General features: G+C 42.7%; 1 protein-coding gene across 1 annotated transcript in view; it reads right to left on the bottom strand.

Moving 5' to 3' along the window:
- The window catches only part of PLEKHD1 (pleckstrin homology and coiled-coil domain containing D1), a 42,772-nt gene that overhangs the window by 11,838 nt on the left and 10,332 nt on the right, over positions 1 to 20,602 (bottom strand). The window contains exons 2-10 of the mRNA XM_020788522.3: positions 16,723 to 16,816; positions 15,136 to 15,225; positions 14,403 to 14,479; positions 9,191 to 9,282; positions 6,451 to 6,503; positions 5,242 to 5,336; positions 2,992 to 3,085; positions 1,069 to 1,247; positions 139 to 271 (exon numbers count right to left, since the gene is read on the bottom strand). Of these exons, the coding sequence (XP_020644181.3) occupies positions 139 to 271; positions 1,069 to 1,247; positions 2,992 to 3,085; positions 5,242 to 5,336; positions 6,451 to 6,503; positions 9,191 to 9,282; positions 14,403 to 14,479; positions 15,136 to 15,225; positions 16,723 to 16,816 (907 nt within the window). The remainder of the gene's footprint in view (positions 1 to 138; positions 272 to 1,068; positions 1,248 to 2,991; positions 3,086 to 5,241; positions 5,337 to 6,450; positions 6,504 to 9,190; positions 9,283 to 14,402; positions 14,480 to 15,135; positions 15,226 to 16,722; positions 16,817 to 20,602) is intronic.

Here is a 20,602-nt window from a genome sequence, read left to right as displayed (position 1 = left end):
CTGGGACTTTGCAGCTTGTTTGAGACTATTCAGGCTGTCTCTCCTTCCGCGACACACAGTGGGGAATTGAAATCTCAATCTCTGGCTCTGCAGCCAGATACCTAATCAAATGGCACACAGCCATTCTGCTACCAGTACCTTGAGGTCTCGTTCTGTCTTCTGCTTTTCAGCAGTGAGCTCCAACAGTGAGTTTTGTAAAGCCTGCGACTGGGAAGAGTAGAATTCCCGCTCTGCCTCCAGGGCTCGGGAACGCTCCTCATTCTCCTTCATTCTGTACAGCAGAACAAGGGAAGACATTCAGATCCCAACCTGCTCTTTGGTTTCTCAAACCTGCTTCCTAGCTTTGTTTTTTTAATGTTATGTTTTGTCTGCCAGATTGCACCTAAAGATATGGGGAAGATCTCTCTGGCAATCTTACCAAATTCATGCTGCTGAAACCTGTATGTGATCTGAAATTCAATGAACAGTAGAAATCTATACTCAGTTTCAGCTCTTGCAGTCAAAGTGCACAATCAGGAAAATGTGTACAGAGATGCAGACAGTATAGAATAGTGCACACCCAAAATGTGCTTATTACATAGAAATGTGCATGATCATGCCTAAATTTAAGACAAGTCAACATGTTTTATCATAGGGAAGTTTGCTTAGAAAATGAATGCAGCACAATGCACACCTTTGGTAAGAAACATATGGGCAAATATTTATGTAGCCTGTAAAACATTCAGTGAACAGAAACGATGATCATTTTGGAAAAATGAGAACAAGAGTGAACTTCAACTTGACCCCTCTCATCTCTCCCTAGCTGCTATCTGTGGACAAGATTCTCTGTCGTCAAACTTCCTATGGAAGTCAGATGAGCTCCTCTTACCCGTTGTTCCCTGGTCTTCTCCCTCTCGCTGACTTTAAGAAAGCAGGATTCTAGGGTCATGTTGGCTAAGAGATTCTTGCAGTTAGGGTCCCAAAAAAAAAAAAGTAACTTTCCCAAATTCTGTCCAGGGCCCTGTTTTCTTGGGAAGCTCCATGTTAAAGAGGCAACCTCCAAGTCGCCGCAAACTGCCAGCCTCTTACCTCTTCTCGGCCAGAAGTTTCTCCTCCAGCAGCTGGTGCATTTTCTCCTCAATCTGGTGCAGGCTGCTCTGCAGGCCACCAGTAGCATTTGGTTGCTCACTAGGGCTGACGGGAGGCTGCAGGTGACTTTCCTTTTGTTCCAGCATTTCCAGGGTCCGCTGTTTTTCCAGGGAGAGTTCCTTGGAGACCACAGAAATATGTTAAATACTACATTTTCTCCTCTCCTGCCTCATATATCCTATCCTGGCATCTGCTACCTTTCAAAATATATTTTGAACCATTTGTTCACAGTTGTGGTATGTGAAGTAAGATTGCCATATTTTTCTTTGCAGGGCTTTTGTGCGCTTAACACATGAAGCAGAAAAAAAAATCAATAGTTTATCATTTTCTGCCTCTTTGCTGCCATACTGGGAAAAAGATTTGCATGCAGTTGTTAAAGGCACCTCACCGTAGACAACTGCGCACATGGGTTTTTGGGGAGAAGGGGATAGGGGAGGCCTGACTGGAATTTTAAAAGCATTTATTTATTTTTATAGAATCATAGAATCATCGTAGGGTTGGAAGGGACCTTGGAGGTCTTCTCGTCCAACCCCCTGCCCAAGGCAGGAGACTTCATACCATCCAGGACAGATGGCAGTCCAATTTTTTCTTGAAAACCTCCAGCAATGGGGCACCCACAACATCCGGAGGCAAGCTGTTCCACTGCTTAATGGTTCTCACAGTCAGGAAATTCCTCCTTATTTCCAGGTTGGATCTTCCTCTGACAAGTTTCCATCCATTGGTTCCTGGTCTGCCCTCAGGCGCAATGGAGAATAAATCGATGCCCTCTTCCCTGTGGCAGTCCTTCAGGTATTGGAAGACTGCTATCATGTCTCCCCCTCAGTCTTCTCTTCATTAAGCTAAATATACCTAGTTCTTGGAGTTGTTCTTTATAGGATTTAGCCTCCAGTCCCTTATTATCTTTGTTGCTCTTCTCTGCACCCCTTCCAGGGCCTCAGGGCCTTTTTTGTATTGTGGTGACCAGAACTGGACACATCAAGTGCAGCCTCACCAGCACGGTATAAAGTGGCACTATCACTTCCCATGATCTTGTTGTTATATGCCTGTTGATGCAGCCTAGGACTGTGTTGGCTTTCTTGGCAGCTGCAGCACACTACTGACTCATCCTTAGGTGGTGGTCCACCAGGACACCTAAATCCCTCCCCCCCTGGTACTACTGTCAAGCCAGGTATCACCTATCCTGTACCTGTGCATCTGGTTTCTCCTGTCTAAGTGCAGGACCTTACTTTTCCCACCACTGAACTGCATCTTATTGGATAAGATAACTCCACTTTGTAGTCTATTGAATGTCTTCCAAGTAACCCCATTCTCCATGTGAACAGGGGCTAGACTTTCCAGGGGTTTCATCGATTTTAAAAGATGGGTAATTCTTTCTTTCTGCATTACAGCCCTGGTATTCTCCACTGCAAGTACTCTTAAGTACTCTAAGGAGAGAAAACTCCAGAAACAGCACAGTAAAACAGTTGCCATGCCTAGTATAATGAGCCTTAAAAAGTGAGGGAATTGATGGAATATTCTGGAAGCAGGCAAGGCTGGGAGGGTGCCGGCACTCTGCAAATGAGTACTCCACACTTTGCTTGAAGTTCCACTGATGTAATGAAATTTCCAATGAGACTAGAGTAAGTACAATAGCATACATTGCTGCAGCAATTTTTCATTAGTTAACAGGTTGTTGCTAGTATCTCTCATTATGCACCGACTCGCTGCAGCATGCAAAAAGCGATACAAGTGGTGACATGTTAGCTAGAGGAAATTCACTACTGCTAGATATGCCGTTGCACTTAATGCCAGTGTAATTAACCAACAGGGTTCTGAATACTGTATTAAAGATTAGCTAAACTAGGAGCAAAATTGGGTACCTACTTCCAGTGTTTTCTGCAGTGTTTCTGTCAGATTTCGGAGCCCTTTCTTTTCCTCTTCCACTCCTTTGAGGGACCGGGCAGTCATTTCCAGTTCTCTGAAACAAACATATAAAGGTTGTCGGTATAAGGTTACCCACCAAATCCCCTCAATGAGGGATGGGCAAGGTGCAGCTTCTAGGTGCCAAGTTCCCAAACGTGATATTGTTGTTGCTGCTGCTGTTAGCTTCAAAAGTCAGGTGGTTGCCTCTACTTTGCCCATAATAATATCATTAAAGTTTCTGTTTTTCCCCTGGCTCAATCACCAGGTCTGTAACAACTCCACAGTGTTTAGAAATATGACAGATAGAGTTTTTGCTACCTTTGCATCTCTTCGTTAAGAATGGCTGCCTCACATTTAGAGCTTTTGACAGCTCAAGAGCCCTGTTAGAAAACAAATTCCCACCTTAACTGATGTATCCCACAGGGGTACTATCTTGACAATAAACATGCCAACGTATAGCTGAGTTCTCCTACCTCAGAGAGAGAATGTACTAGCTGGGGGTGGCTGCATTTGGTCATGCAGTGTTCAGGGGCATACTGCTATCCATTTAGCCAATCACTGATGGGCCCCTAAAATTCTCTAACCTCCTTTTAAAGCTATGTGAGCCAGATGCCACTACCAGTAAGCTGTCATAGTCAAAAGCATGACCCTCTAACAATCCCTTGTTTCTAGATATTGCACAAGCAAGGCACGTATCTACATTATATGGTTCAAAATCCACAGAACTAATGTATTATGATTCACAGGAATATGAGGAAGCAACAGAATTTCATTAGGAAAAAAATGTGAGGGAGAAGATTCAGACCAGCCCCTCCCTGAACCTAGGGACTTCTTCCATGTATGGACAGAATGACTATTCAACAAAGGCAGTTTTCTGGAGGACAAGAGAAGGTAGTTTTCACTAATTCCTTCTACAGCCCCCGGTGCCATTTTTCATTCAATCTTGGTCCCCCCAACTCTTCCAATCAACTTTTTAGGGGGCTCAAGTGGCTGCAGCACAAAAGAGAAGTCACTGAGAAACACTGCCCCATCTTGCTTCTTTTTTCTACCTCTGGTAGGTTGGATCCCATCCACAGATTTAAAATGAGGACTTGCCAGAACGGGCATCCCATGAATTCTCAGAGAACCTAGGACAACAGTTCCCCAAATCCTGCTGCTAGCACAGACGCTTTTGGTGCTGATTGGGGGATTTACAGTCCAAAGAAGCAATGTTTCCAAGCTATAGATCTCCTCAAATACTGGAAGCAGTTAGTTACAAGTGTAAGCTAGTGTAAGCTAGTTACCTCTTTGGGTAACAAGGGTGTAGCTAAGTTACATTCCCAAAGTAATGCAAGGAATAGTTATAATTTTCAGTAAATCTGTATGATTTTCTAATTACTTTCAAATGTTACTTTTAAAGGATATTTTTAGGTTTTTTTAACAAGTATTTTGATATGTTTTCAAGTTTTTTGCCTCTTTTATAATAATACTAAAAGACGGGAAAAGTATGTTGTTGTTCTACAAATATTTTTGAGATACAATATCAGAAGACGGCTGTAGCATTCACCCTTTGTTAGGTATAAGTCATGTATTATTCATGTCTATGCTAATATGGTTGAGAGGCGGAGCTGAGAGAGAGGTTAAAAGGCAGAGCCTGAGTGGAGGCGAGTCAGTCAGAGTGAGTTGATGAGAGAGAGAGTCAGAAGAGATATTAATAGAGAATGGTTAAGATAAATAGATAGAGAAGGTGGAAATTATATGGCAAGAGAATAGTATATACATCTGAAGAACTTCTGTGATTAATAAATTGGCTTCACTTTAATAAATAAGTTTTGTTTGCATTCACAATACAAGTGTCTGATCAAACACCATTATTTTGTGGATTGAGGTAATCCACTGGTGGCAGTGAAAGGAAAACACGACTGGAGCCTTTGTGAGGGCACAAAACGTAGGTGTCTCAAGGAGGGGAACGTCACAGCAACACTGACGAAAATGTAGAGATTTCCACCAGTATTTTTCCAGTGGGCTGGCAACACAATTTATTAATAACACACAATACATTTGTGAATGGACCAGCAAGTAACAATAGTGGTCATCTGGTTCTCATGGAACAATGAGTAACACAGCAAGTTCATTTTTAAAAGAAACATTCCAAGCTCTAGATCAGCCCCAGTTTCCCAATGGAAGGACCCACTTTTTGACTTGGCTCCTTTCAGGGAGAGGCTCTCTCACCGTTTGATCTGCTCTTGCTCTGCCCGCAGATCTTGCACCACCTCCTCAAACTGCTGCTTCTCTGCTTCTAAGACCTGGTTGAGGCGCTCCAGAGCCTGGAAAAGGAAGAAGGGGGGGAGTCATCCAAAGGACTTGAAAGATGGTGCTCTAGCAAGATGTCAGGGTCCCCCTCCTCTCCTTGGGCCTCCTTCAAAGCTTGAGACATTCCTCCATGAGAAAATGTTTCTTGTGAAAGCATGAAACGTGCAGGGGCCTTGGCACCCAAATACCAGCTTGTTTCTCCCAATGAGCACACATACGCAGGGAAGCGATAGCAAATGACATCCTCACTGTGCAGGCAAACGCCCCAACAAACACACAGTAGAAATCTGCATGTTCAGTGATCGGTAATAACATCCTATCCGTGTGATATATTTTTTTTTACACAGACATGCTTTCCACGGAAGAATTGTCATGTACAGCCATTGAAAAGATGCCTTGGAGCAGATTTGTCCAGCATGACCATTGCTGACAGAAGAAAAGTAAAGCATGGCATTAATCGTCTCTTTCTCTTTTTTATTTATCACCTTACTTTTTTTAAAAAAATGGAAACGTCTACCAAGCATTGAACTGCTCTCGGAGAGATTTCATGATGGAATCACTGCAACAAAGGAGGCAAATTCTACCTGCACAATTGTCCTCCACCCCACCTTGTTAATCCTGGTAGAAAGGGCATAAGGTAGGCCCTTTGACTGAATGAAGTGCAAGTGAGCCCAAGAAGGACTCTCTACCTGCGGGCATTCCACCTGCCTTCTTCACCTTTAAAAGAGATAACAATACAAAGGCCAGACTCAAGCAATACTTCATTAAGCAGGTAGCGGTGGAGCTCCACCTTAGTCAAGGTGTCTTCACAGTTTATCACTATGGTAGAAAAAGTCTCATGAATTTCTCCACATCAGCTTTCTCTGGCCTTGTGCTCTTAGAAAGTGTTGTCAACGTAATTCCCTGTATTTCCTAGCCAGTACAGCCAAGGCGGGTGAGAAGTACAGCCTAAATCCTCTGTGAGAAATACAGCCTAAATCCACCTCAGTCCCCATCCTTTCTTGTTAACTTTTAAAGGTGAAAAAATTATCAGTGCAATCCCTTTCCATGGCATTCAGTGGGAGTCTTATTACTATGAGTATCCTGAATATTAAAAAAATAAAATAATTAAAATTGGGGAGAACAAACCTCTCTCTGTTCCCTCTGTAGACACAACTCCTCTGTCTCTTCCATCAGTTTATCTGCAAACAAACAGAGAAAAGTGGTAAAAGCCACTATGGAAGGGTTAATTGAAAACTGATGGTCACAAACTAGCATGGACCTTGAAAAATGTGCAACCTTCTTTCTTGTACTGCATTGCATTTTGCAGTCACCTGAAAGTCTACAAAATAACAAAGAGGGATATGACCTTTTGTGGGTTTTTTGGACTCAACTCCCAAAATTCTCCAAGTATTCCCCAGGCAGAATTCTGGGACTTTCCACCCATAAACAGAGACACTGCTATGAATTTTACTCATCTCGATAAGGTCCTACCTCTGAGGCTGCATAGCTTCCTGTTAATGTAAAAAAAGAAGCTCTATGGTGCTTCTTGTGAGTCATAGTTCTTTGAGAGGTGCCCTCTATAGACTCTAATAAGCAGAGAGACTATAACTCCCAAGAAGCACTGTGGTAGCTTTCTTAAAAAGATATATATACAACAATTGGAAGCAAATGTCAGAGAAAGTCATGCAGTCTTGGAGGTAGGCCCTTCTCCAGGTGAACAAAATTTGGGTGTCTTTAGGAGTGTGTTTGTGGGCTGAAACTCCCAGAATTCTTCCTGGGTAATTCTGGGAGATAAAGTCCCCCCAAAAATGAAAGAGCATCCCCCCCCCAATGATAAGCTCTATTACACACTGAAATTTCACTAGTAATTTAAACACAGCATTCCTCAAATGGTCACCCTACACACATTCTGAATGATTACATCCCTGACCATTAGCCATACTAACTGGGTAGATGGTAGTTAAAATCTTAAAACACCTTTAGAATATCAGATTGGTGTTGCCTGTTTAAAGGTGCTCTTGCTTTTTACTCATCTCCAGAAAGATTAATTATAAATTACAATCTTGGCTTGCACTCCTCTCAGTCCACCAGCATGCTAAACTTTATAACCATTTCCCTGCCAATGACAGGATCGCTATCTTAATTTAATGCATGAGAAGAAAAGTGTTTTTTTTTTAAAGGTATAAACTCAAGAAGGTCAACAGCCAATCAGTAGTCAAGGTTTCCCCTTTACATTAAGAGGTGATTACGTTGACACAGGCAGAAGAAATACAAAATAGGAACACAGGGATTTCTTATCTCCAGTGTGAGTATCTGTCCAGAGAACGACTATGGGGAGGTGCTTGATTTTTCTTCATTTTCCTAACTTTAACCTGCAAATTTACCCCAACAGCCAGCAATTACTAGCAGGCTAAGAGACTGAACGTTAAGAGAAAAGAGAGAGATTTGCCAAGAAGAAATGGAGGTGTAGGAAGAAAGGCTATAAACTCCTGCAGAGAGGTTTTTCTCCTCTGATGGTGGCCTTCCTCTTCCTCACTCACCTTCATGCCAATCTGGTGGTTTCAGTCACCGTCCCAAAACTGTCTTTGAAATGAAGAACAGTCTGCATTCCTGAGGTACTTATTAACTCTGCTCTATTTTTCTCTGCCTTTCTAGCTTATTAATAGAACAGGGCTGCTGAACCTAGAGCATGGGTGACCAGGCCTTGAAGATGCACAAGCACTGGCATCTTTGTATCTGCCATTTAACAAGAAAATCACAGTTCTCTGTACAGCGCACTGTACAGTGATGGAACTATGCCTGTGTCTTAAACGTTCTGAATATCTCAAAGACAGAATTTCTAGATAATGCACAGTCACACACAATAAAATGATAATAAAAATCACAAACAGGATTTTTTTTAAAAAGATTAAAATATCCACAAAAACATATCAGCATGAGACCATAACATTCACTGTAGATTATGCACATTTTTTAAAAAGCCATAGGCAAGAGGTCTTAAAGCCAGGACACAGGATTTAAAATGCAGATTTTTAAGAGCTTGGGAGAGGACAAAAGATGTTGTCTAGTGGCAAAACAATTATACTGTTGTCAGCTCTGCTAGGAAGAACATTAAAAAATCAGGGAGCTACCACTCTTTTTCATTGCCATTCTTTTATCAAAGAGGCAAATAAAGAAGATGCCTGGAAGCCCTTTCTCTCCACAAATGGAGAAAGACAAATTACCCTACAGTGTCTGAGGTGAAACCGGATCTCTCAAGCTGATTCAACAAGTTTGCACTCTCCAGCTTTGGAAAGATATTTGGAAATTTCATTCTTTTGCCAAACTCTCCCAGGTTTTGCAGTGCCCAGCCTGAGAAAAATGTCTTGCTGGATTTGAAGTCTCATCTGTTCTTTTAAGCATATATTTTAGTTTTCCAGTAACACCCTTGTGTTTGGGTTTCGTGCAGTTATGACCACGCTTTTCTCCCTTCCTCCTCGGAAATGGAGGGGGGACTCCAAAGATCTAAGGCTGTCTTCTCTAATCAGATGCCCTCCAGATGTGCTGGACTCCGACTCCCATAATTCCCCAGGCAGCAATGCAGGCTAGATATTATGAGCTGTCATCCGACGCATCTGGAGGACAATAGATGGGGAAAGGTGGCTCAAGAGCCCAGATGCATACATACAGAAGGAGATACTTCACCGGACTTGAAGGTCCGAAGATGTGTAGAAACGTACATGACAAGTCCAGCACTTTGCAGCAGTTCCAGAAATGAACTGGAAGCCAGTGGAGTTAGGACCAGCACAATGTATTCATATGTATAAACAACAAAAGATGGGAATCATATTAACATTTGTGCTACTGGAATAGGATAGACAAAAGCCCATCAACCATTTGTCCCAACCTAAATATTCTTGTTTCTCCTTGGCCAGCTGGAGTCCCTGGGCTTCAAGGCTCTCGATCATGGCTTCTCCCAGCTGAGCATTTCTCCAAGTCCTTAAAAACAAGCACGGCAAACAACAGATTAAAAGAATGAAAACAGCCCCCCAAAAACAGTGGTGTAGTCAAGCTAGAGCTCACAGGGTTGAAGACCCAGGACTTCCTGATGAGGAGGAAGGCTTAAGGAAGGCATCGGATTTTCCCCGCTGACACCTGGCTTCTGTGTTTCCTCTGAGCCAGTGGTGTCGAACTGTGGCCCTCCAGATGTTCTTGGCCTTCAACTCCCAGAAATCCTGGCCAGCAGAGGTGGTGGTGAAGGCTTCTGGGAGTTGAAGTCCAAGAACATCTGGAGGGCCACATTTCGACACCACTGCTCTGAGCTTAGCTGCAATCCTCATAATGGCTGGTAAAGAAAAAGAGTTTCCTAGGAGTAGCATATTGTTGCAGGCATTCTCTGCTGTAATATAAAATATTGGAAGTTGGTTTGGTCTTGAATGAACAATAAAGAGACATTTCAGAAGAGCTGCTCCTCATTTGTTGACATGCATTGATCCAGCTGTCTTCAGACTTTCCTTACAGCCAGTGTTTATAGCAGTGGCTCCCAACCTTGGGTCCCCAGATGTTCTTGGACTAAAACTCCCAGAAGCCTTCACCACTAGCTGTGCTGGCCAATATTTCTGGGAGTTGTAGTCCAAGAATATCACAGAACCCAAGGTTGGAAACCACTGGTTTATAGGGATTGTCATGATGGGCACCTGCACTTCCAAATTCACCATTTCTACTATGTCAGGTGTTATACACTTCCCTCTCTCTGTAGTTGTGAAAGTTGTGGTGGTGTTGGGGGAACACTTTTTAAAATTATTTTTTAAAGATAGAGAAAAATTATGCTTCTCATAAAACAATAAATGTTGGCAATTCTGCCTGTTCCTCTATTATTAACTAGAAATATAAGGTAGGGTGGAATGAAAATAAATTACAAGCACTATAACGGAACAAGGAGACCATTGCTCTCCAAATAATAAAGGGGCAGTAGAAACATGGTGCCCAAGTAACTGACGTGCCCCTTCAATTTTTGCCTTCAGTTCTAGGCGTCACCCTCTGCCTTCTGCTTCTTGCAACTCCGCCCCTAGCCTTGTACCCAAAATAATGAATCTTAGGCAAGAGCGTGGAAAAATTACTTTTCTAGACTACAATTTCCACAATCTCCCAGCAAGCATGACTAAGAAATGTGGGGAGGTGGTGTCCCAAAAGTATCATTCCCTACAATCAAGGTTATGTCCTCTTGCCTGTAAAACCTCTTAGCCAAACACAAACGAGCTGTATGGATCGTCCTCCAGTTCAAAATGTCTTCTATCTGGAGGGCTGCCAAATAGGCCAGATCTCCTTTAATGGTGAAGAAGGGACAGCCAGAGCCACAGCCATCTCCAATTAGCAGGTTTGTTTTATGATGGGTCACCAGGATTTAATACCAGCTGAGTTTTCATTCTGATTGCTCAGGGACTGAAACATTGACATGTTTTCTTCCTGCAATTATATGATAACTATAGCAGCTCAGGGAGGGGGGGGTGGCGCTGCAGGGATGTGGTGGCTCTGAGGGTTAAACCACAGACGCCTCTGTGCTGCAAGATCTGTAGATCTTCGGCTGTAAGTTTGAATCCACGTGACGGAGTGAGCACCTGTCACTTGTCCCAGCTCCCGCCAACCTAGCGGTTTGAAAGCATGGAAATGTAAGTAGATCAATAGGGACCACCTCGGTGGGAAGGTAACAGCGTTCTGTGTCTAAGTCGCACTGGCCATGTGACCATGGAAGATTGTCTTCGGACAAAACGCTGGCTCTATGCCTTGGAAACAGGGATGAGCACTGCCCCCTAGAGTCGAACACGACTGGACAAAAATTGTCAAGGGGAACCTTTACCTTTACATATAGCAGTTCAGCTGATCCTGGGGCATCTTGTCAATCACTCTAAGCCGAGATATATTTAATAATGGTTAAAATTCTGCACCGTCAGTAGCAAATCACCACTGATTAAGCAGGATTTCAGGGTTTATGCAACATGTACAGTGTGATGAGGTTATGTGCACCCTACAATTGCTAAAGGAAGTCTTTAATCAGCAGCAATTTGCTGCTGATGATGACATCATCACACTGCAGAGCTGTGCAACAGGATTTCAGTCATTGTCTGTAGAATTGTTTCTACATGTGAATCTACAGACAAAATTAACATACACAAATTGTGAGCAAATTACAAACCTTTGTTGTCCTCTCTTTTTGCCATTGTATATATTCCCCGAATAAAGGAATAGTAAATCACTCCTGAGTACTTTATACCTAGAAATCCCTGAGAAGGGTTGCCATGAGTCAGAATCAACTTGATGGCACTCAATTATTATTACATGTAGCTGGAAATAATTTTTATACTTCTGCTTTTTATGAGTTTTTTAAGTAGGGTTGTGAATCCCAAAGTGCAGGTGGACCAGGAAGCTACCCAAAATTTAGAACTAAATTTAGAACTAAATTCCATCTTTTGGATATAGAATCCACTGTGCTTGTAGACCAGCCCTTGCAAAGTTACTTTTATGACAAAAACACAAATTTTCCAGGGCCTGCTGTAAAGGCAGATGTGACACGTTTTGCATCTTGTAACACAGCGCCTTTCCCCACAGCTGCAGCCTTTGTTTTAGCACCACCCTCCTCCCTTTTCCTAGTTGCCTTTGGTCAAGAGGGCTACAGAGACACGCTTGCCAGACATTTCTGCGGCAGACAGCCAGTGTGTTAGCTTCTGCCTTGCCATTGCTGAAGCTACATTTTTCAACGTGTGTACTGACCTTCACAGGCATGCCCTTTCGGCTTCTCGCCTAACCAAGCAACCGCATCACTGCCGGAGCAATTTTTCAGAGCTATTTTAAACTCCTCTGGGCAGCAAAGGTGTTCTTCAGGGGTTTAAGTGGCAGAAGAAAAGGCCTCAGAGCAAGCAGTGATGCAGATCCATGCCGTCACGCCTGGCCCAGGAGTGGAAGGTGGGCTGAGATGCAGGTGTCCACCTAGCACTAGCCTGAAGCTAGCAATCCAGGTTGGCTTGATGACATCCTTCACATTCCATATATGGGGGGCAAATGCCGTAAAGGAGTTGTGACAGAAACAGAGAGGTAGAAGCAAGTAAGGAAGGACTAGTGGCCAAAGACTGTTGACATGGGTTGAACTACGGCAGGCACAGATCAGAGAGAGAATGGGCAGGACTGGTTCTCTGACATCCTCCCAAGGGTTTATAGGAAGGTTGAGCAATCTTTCTAGACCTTACAGAATACCATTCCCACTATGCCTCATCCACTGGCCATGCTGGCTGGGGCTTCTGGCAGCTGAAGCCCAAAAATTCTAAAGTGCTGGAAGCCCATCAAAAGACCAGGCTGGGAACCCTGAAGGGCCTAGGAGGTCCTGTGACAGTAGAGAAAATTAGCAAAGTTCAGGACCAAACTAGGTATGTTTTAATTACCAAGTGCTCCCCTTGAGTTTATTTTTCCCCCTTTCTCACAAACGAATAACCCAGGGCAGTGATCTGGATCCTCGCCACCCCACAATCCCAGCCACTTGCGGTTGGTGGTGGTGGAGAACTGCACTCAAGGGCAGAAGTACATGTCTGCTTTGGTGCTTGGCATCTTGCAAGCTTTCCATCAATACGGGAGGCCAAGGGGTTTCAACAATGCCCACTTGTGGACTATTCTGCGAAATCTCTAAGGCACTGTGATATCAATGGGATCACCAACTCTTAAGACAACCTTCCTTTATCAATTACATTATCACTTATTTGAAAGTGAAGGAGGGAAGTGAATCCAGAGCCCTTCATCTAACCAGATGCTTCCCTTTTTCTTCCAGTTCACTTAAGCCTCTATTTTTATTTTTTAATACCAGCCTTCTCCAGCTCTCCTATCATGCCCACCCAATATGTGTGGCGTGCAGGAAACAAATGTTTCTCATCTCTGCTTCAAACACATGCCAAATTGAGCCAGTGTGATTCACTTGTAAGCATGTTGAAAACACAAGCTTACAGATGCTGTCAGACAGCAGCCCGTAGAATCCATCTCCAATAGCAATGTTAGGTAGGACTAATGGCAGTACATGTGCTGGCTGGGGCATGTGTGGGAGTTGTAGTCCAACAGAATTGCAATGCACCAGGCTGGGGAAGGCTGGTTTGCACATCCAAGGCATTGAAAAGTATATAGTTTGTTACTGCTCCCCCCACCAAATCCCCATCCCCACCCTGAAGACAATAGAGAACAGCCAGGATTGCATGTTTGTCACTGTTGGCAGTGCATCCCAATGTATTTCACTACAAAATCTATCCCCATTGAGTTCAATGGGCCCAAAGGCCCAAAAAGTGTGTTTAGGCACCTCAATATGTATGAAGCTGTGTCCTGTGCTTAATTGCCTCTGATGAAGAGTTAATAAGTACATCATCCTCATATCTCCACTCAAGTGCAGCATTTCTTCCCTAGCATAAGTGCACATGGAATGATAATATAGAATAAATCCTTTTGGATGAGCAACCTCTTTTTAATTGTCCCACAGTAAGCCTTGATGGAATTACATCTTCAGAAATTTCTATAAACTGCGGCTAGGAAGCAAAGAGCCAAATTTAAGCAGCTTAACTGATTTGCAAAGGGCAAAGAAAGTTCCCCATCTGTTTTGGGAGAGCCCCCTTGGTGTCGCTCCCTTGCCTCTCCTGCACACTCAAGAGCCGGAAAAAGCTGGTTCTTTGGTGAAGTGAGACGGGAACAGCACAATTTAGACCAGACATGATGATTCTTAAAAGACAGAGAGAATTACTATTACATTAGTTGTGGGCTCTGTTGTGGGGGGGGGGTGATGCTGGCTCTGCTATATAAAAGCTGTTGAGTCTAATGTCAGCTGTCTCAAGGCACGCAAGTTGCACTTCAACGAAAGAACAAGGTATGGCTGAGGTACAGAATTGTTCCCAGTGCAGAGGAAAATCTGGGAAAACCAGAGCACGGAATGTCAATACACAGCTTAAAGCCACACTAAAAGTTGTTCCTTGGGGATGCACACACTGACATAAAAACCACAAGACATTGGATCAATGTCTAGAATCCCAAACCAGCTCCTGACTTAATTCAACGGTATAGTCACACTTTTAGTCATTGCTCACTGTTCACATACTTACACTTTCCCAGATTCCTTCAGCATCTCCAGCCACTGGGCTTGTTCATACTCTGATTCTGCTGCTAGGATGATGTTACCCTTATAAAAGAAATGTTAGATTGGTCATTAAGATAATCTTGAAGACGTTATGCCCTTTCAAGAGAAAGTAAAAAACGGCTACTACTTTTGTAGGGAAATAAGGGTGCCTGGGACTTTATCTGTATACACTACACTGGTTGCTAGCATGGTTTAACTAGCATGGCTTTCCCAAACGAACTTTGGGAATCGTCGTTCAGAGGATACTCTGAACCTAGGAAACCCTGAAAAGTGCTGCCATGTCAGAGTTGGCACATAACAGTAATTATTATGAGAGACTCCAAGAAGCTCTCATAGAATAATGATTTTCAGTGGTCCTTAGGGAGACTAAATTAAACTCCATTTAAGTTGATAATCTCATAAAATTCATTTTAAATTAGTAATCTAGAAATATCCTAAAAGTCTTGGGCATCTCATACACTCCCTTCTTAGGAGTCACAGCTCCAGAAAACCCAACTGTGGGTGGACAAATCTGTCAGTGAATAAGCTGAAATATTCTGGGAGAGACAAAAAAAAATGAACCTGACATTATTATTCCATATATATCTCTAAGCTGTGTATTCATCTTAGAAAAATGGATTTTCTTTCTTGTTCAGTCAGCAAGTTGCTGCCTCTCGGGGGGGGAGTGCTATATTCTTAAGAAAAAATTATCTCTTTACATGGAAATCCTCATGGGAGATCTTCATTGCGTAAGGCATGTTGGGTTCTTCCCTGGCTTCTACGATGCAGCCGCCAAGAGGTATGACACCCTGAGGACATCAAAGATTTAAATTAGTTGGAAATGAGTAAAAGCAAAAAGTATAGACTGCTATAGTGAACATTCAAAATAAATGTGTGGAAGTACATAGGAAGGGGGCGAACTTCCTGGCTGAAAAGTAGGAGCTTAGTTTGGATGCAGTGCAGTAGTGATGCCCAACCTCTAACTAGAGAGGACTGAAGTGAGAATGAGGTCTCTACAGGCAAATCATCCTGTGAAACAGTTAGATCAGCCTTAGTATATAGCCATCTGTCATGGCAGTTTTCTGCTTCATTGCAGAACTGACGAGTCAGAAAGCTTCAGGTTCAAGTCCAACTTTGGCCATAGGTATTGCAATCAGAATTGAGAAGATTCAGTTTTGAACCAGCATGGCTACTGGATTCTGGGAGTTATAGTAGAAAAAGAGTATCTTTTCCAAGCCCTCACTGCCACATGAATGTAACAGTTGCCAAAATCCTGATGCTTACGGTAGTCAATTGCATCAGAGTAGGCTGATTGAATCAATAGTGATTTGGTGAATCATGGTTGTTCGAGAATACATTTGGTGAATCAACTCCTCCGTAAGTTAACACATTCAAATGGGTCTTATGCTAGTTGCAACTTACTATGCTAAAATGAGTCACAGAGCTAGCCTATTTGAATTAGTGGAACATGCAGAGGAGTTGACTCACCATATCCCCATTGATTCAATCAGCCTACTCTAGTGCGAATTGCTACCTTAAGCAACAAGATTTTGGCCAATATGAATCTAACTCATAGGGAGGCTTCACTGATAATACATGTGAAGTACTTTTAAAAAGAGAGAGATCAAACAATGCTACTTATATCAATGTTATGTTCTGGGATACTTGGTCTCAGTGACCAATAGACTGAATTGACTAGAGAAACCAAGATGACCGAGATAAGATTCTTTATGGATAGAGTGTCTAAATCAGACTACTATACCAACAACAATCTCTTCGGAGAGAGATAGTTTGACCATTATTATCCATGCCTCGGTAGCCTCTAGGCTAGACTACTGCAATGCATCTTTTGTGGGTCTACCTCTGAAGACGTCTGCATAACATCAGTTAGTACAAAAATGAGCAGCTAAGTCACCGGATTTGACTAGTTATACTGAACATATCTTGCCATTCATCAAATAGCTGTCTTGTCTCAGTTCTCTGTCCTTTTCTGGACACAATTCCAAAGGCCATAGAAGTGCCACAGAACTGACAGCTTATAACAGAACAGCCATAACGCAGAAATATGACTTTTTTGCACTATCTGTCCCAGAATCTATAATCAAAAAAAGTAACATTTCCAAATTCTGGGAACAGTATATTCCACCCCACCTGAGGGTAGCAAATCAGATTAAGGAGTTTAGGGCAGGTCTTCATCAGAGACCGGCTGAAATCCTGCCACTATAGTCTCACTTATAACATCCAGCATTTGCTACTTGAGGCACATTTCCCACTATGCCTAACAGAGGGGCTGGCCCAGTACTTGCCTTAGGGTGGATATTAAAGTACCGATTGTTTTCAAAGTTCTTCTTTTCATTTTCAACGTAGTACAGCAGAAAACTCTCCTTGATCATAAAGAACCTGAAAAAAAAGAACAAATGAAATAAACATTAGCTTCTGTATAGAGCAGTAGAATCCCAGTATAAAGTACTTCCCCACATTTAGGATATCTGCCAGTAGAAAATGTTGTGGGAGGTGCTTACATTACTCATTTGCTCTTGTTGGGCTTTTAGGTAGTTTTAACAATGGGTACTACACCCCCTCTGCTTAAGATGACATTTGCAAACCTGCCAGCAGGAGTTGAGAAAAACTGCCTCATTGCAAATTGTTGAGAGCAGATTACCCTTATGTTTCACAGTTCTATGATTTCAATTAACAATTTGATCCTCTTAGGTTTCAGAATCGAGGTGGGCAACATGTATCCTCCCAAACACCCACCCAAAATTGTTAATTTTTAAACATTATGATTAAGGCCAGAAGTCTACTGTGTCCTTTAGGCCAACAGGGTGGGTGGGTGGACAGAAGTCTCACTGTGCCCTTAAGGTCATGGCGAAGGGAATTTTGCCATGTTCTAAGTAGCTCTCAGAATTTGCCCTCCCCCTTCATTTAATTTTTAAAAAACAATTTGGCCAGTTGAGGCAGATGAGGCTTTTTCAGTTAAACCCCGTCCCTCCATTTTTGTAAAGAAAGTATTTTGGAGGTATGGTTAATGGGAATGGATGCAACCGACCAAACTCCAGAGATGGGTGTATGTAGACCTGCAGACCTCAAGATTACCCACCCCAACGTAGAATGTAATGGAGGAAGGATAATAGATTTCATTAAATAAATAAATAAAAATCTTTAGAAGAAGAACTGGGTATTCTAGAAAACAAAGTAAAAGTTCTTCTCAAAGCCACAGAATGGAATAAATTACTAAGATTACAGTATATGGGATACTAACAAAGATATTTCAAGCTAGAGAGGCTGAATCTATTAAATCCTAACAAACATATGTCAATAATTGTAGTAAACAGGCTGAAAATCTTCAATACACATTCTAATTGCAAGCAAAGGAGATGCCAAAGAGTTGGGTACCTAAATAACTACTACATTGATTTCCCACACAAGCAAAGTGGTGATCAAGATGTTAAAACAGAAAATTATACCCAATAGGAGAAATGGCAAATGTTCAACAGAAATTCAAAAAATGAAGAGGCATTAGAGACCATACTGCAAAAATAGTTTGGCTACTATTCAGAAAGAATTTCTGAAGGAAAATCAGTTTGTGCTTTATAGTTCATAGCACAGTCTTTAACTAAGTGGACTATGAAAACCTATAGATTGTTCTAAAAGAAATGAGTGTCCCATAATGTTAGATAGTCCTGATGTGTACCATATACTCAGGACAAGAAGATACTGTTAGGATAGAATATGTAGAAACATTTAGCAGACCATTATTTTATTTCCTTGTCTTTTCAATCTCTATGCAGAACATATTTTACAGAAAGCTGGATGAGATCCAGATAAAGGAGGATCAAAATCTTTAGAAGTATCAGTAACTTAAGATATCCTATCAAATTTTAACATGCAGTTGATCACAACTTTGTACTTTCATGCTGTATATGCAAATATATTCCTCTGTCCCACACAAGTAACATCACACAGCTATTGGAAGCCTGCACAGTGTAATCCCCCAGTGAGTACTGTCCATACATTATAAAAACCCTGTCCTGAAATCTTGAGGGCTAGAAATTGAATGGAAGCTTAAGATTCAAAGGATGTCATATCCTGGAGTACTATGTTGTTCTCCAGTGTGTTCTCACCCTGTGTGGAAGCAATGCTACGAAAGCAGGATAAATTGAATTTTGGAATCCCCTGACACTGTCTGGGGATTGGAAGCCTAAAGTGAAATGTAATTATCCAGGCTGCAAATTTGTTTGGAATCTATTCACAGCTACAAAAAGAGCCTGAAAGGTTTGCAGCTCCCAATATTTCTTTATGTGATGGGTCTGGCTTGCCGTTAATTGCTGATATATTTTATAGAGTGATTCCAATTCCCACTCGTGGCAAAGGACAACCCTTTTCTGTCTAATCAGAATAAGGTCGCTCTTGATTCATGTTCCCAGAAAGTCCTTCCTGGGTGGCTGTTTTCTTTGGTCTCTTCACCATTCATGCCTCCAGCCACCCCCATCAATCATTTAGCCAACCATCGCACCCCCCACCACCTCAAAGTCAAAGGGCCTATTTGGGGATTCTCAGCAATACTGTCCAGGAATGACGGGCAAACTTTAAAATAATTACACAAGCAATTTTGTGAAACAATCAAAACTAGCATGAAAGTGCACTAAGCGTATTAAGGATTGCAACATTCAGCTGCTCAGTGCAAAACATTCCCCCCCCAATGTCTGATTGGACTATATTACTGAGTGAGGGAGCCTCATATGGGCCTTGCAAGGTCCCATGTTGCTACTAAGACCCCCTTCCCATCTCTAAGAAGCAGAAAGACCATTTTCCAGCAACAAGGGAAGGGACCTGTGTCCACCTTCTGTTGACCAGCCAAAACTCTGCTTACGACTCAGTTCAATCCCAGGTAGCCGGATCAAAGTTAACTTAACCTTCCATCCTTCTGAGACTGGTAAACTGGGTACCCAGCTCACCAGAGGTGGCAATGTGTAGCCTGCATAATTAAATTGTAAATTGCCCAGAGAATGCTTGATGCCCTATGGGGGAGTATATAAGCAGCAAGCTTTTTTTTTTTTAAGGGATACGGGGTAAGTGAGGTTGGAATGGTAGGGGCTGGCCCCTTGAGAGTGATATGGCTCACTGGGAGTTTGAACCTGGATTTCCCAAATTCAGTGTTCTAGCCAAGTCCAGCGGCAACTGCGGCCCTCCAAATGCTTTGTGCTTAAACCTCTCAGCAGCATTTGCCGGTATAGCCAATGGTGAGGGATTCTAAGAACCATAGTTCTTAGAGCAAGCCACCTGGTGCAGTGGTTCAGTCCATGAGCAGAGGCTTGACTGAAGTACTTGTTCAGTCAAGCCTCTGCTCATGGACTGAGTTAGTTCCCAACAGGGCCAGGTAGCTGTCTGAAGGCTAACTCCGTCTTCTACCCTTCTGAGGCCAGTAAAATGAGGACCTAGCTCTTGCTGGGGGTGGGTGGGTGGGGGAGGTGTCCCTTGCAAAATTATGTTGTAAACCGCCCAGAGTGGTCTAATACTATGGGGTGGTATATAAGTCAACTATTAAATAAAAATAAATAAAAGTGGGGAAAAATCTGTAGAGAAACATTTAGCTACAGCTGCTCCCACCACTATCCCTCACTTGCTCCATAATGGGGATTATGTTCCCATTACTAAACTCTTCCCCTGACCACTGCCACAAATGAAATGGCACCTCTCTGTGCCACTGGTTAACCTCTGTAAAAATCACTGTTGCTGCCATGAGAGTAGCTGTACTGAAATGACGTGAAACCTGGCGGCAGAAAAGCATTTCACCACCCCCACCCCACCCCCTGCACCTGCGAGGCTTGGACAAGAGGGATGGGGCTTGAGGTATGGAGGTGGCCCAGCAGGAACAAATGTGGACTTCGTTCGCTGACTCCACATGGGAGAAGACTTTGCAAGCAGCACAAGGCTTTAGGCTGAAGGGGAAGGGCTTAGAGCCAATGAGTTTCAAAAGTTTTCTTTCTCAGAAATACACATTTTTGTACAGTAGGTTATGTAAGGTTCTTGAATATACTGTTGTTGTTTTTTCCAAAACTGACACTTCCAAGATGTGCTAGAGTACAGGTCCCATTGTCCTCAACCCACCGTGCTCCAACACATCTACAAGGCAACACATCTGCAAGGCTGATCTATATAACAAAGAGAACTTGGGCAAGTTAC

This window comes from Pogona vitticeps, chromosome 1 (assembly GCF_051106095.1).
Source record: "Pogona vitticeps strain Pit_001003342236 chromosome 1, PviZW2.1, whole genome shotgun sequence".
Classification (NCBI taxonomy): Eukaryota; Metazoa; Chordata; class Lepidosauria; order Squamata; family Agamidae; genus Pogona; species Pogona vitticeps.
This window is presented reverse-complemented; position numbering and strand designations above follow the sequence as displayed.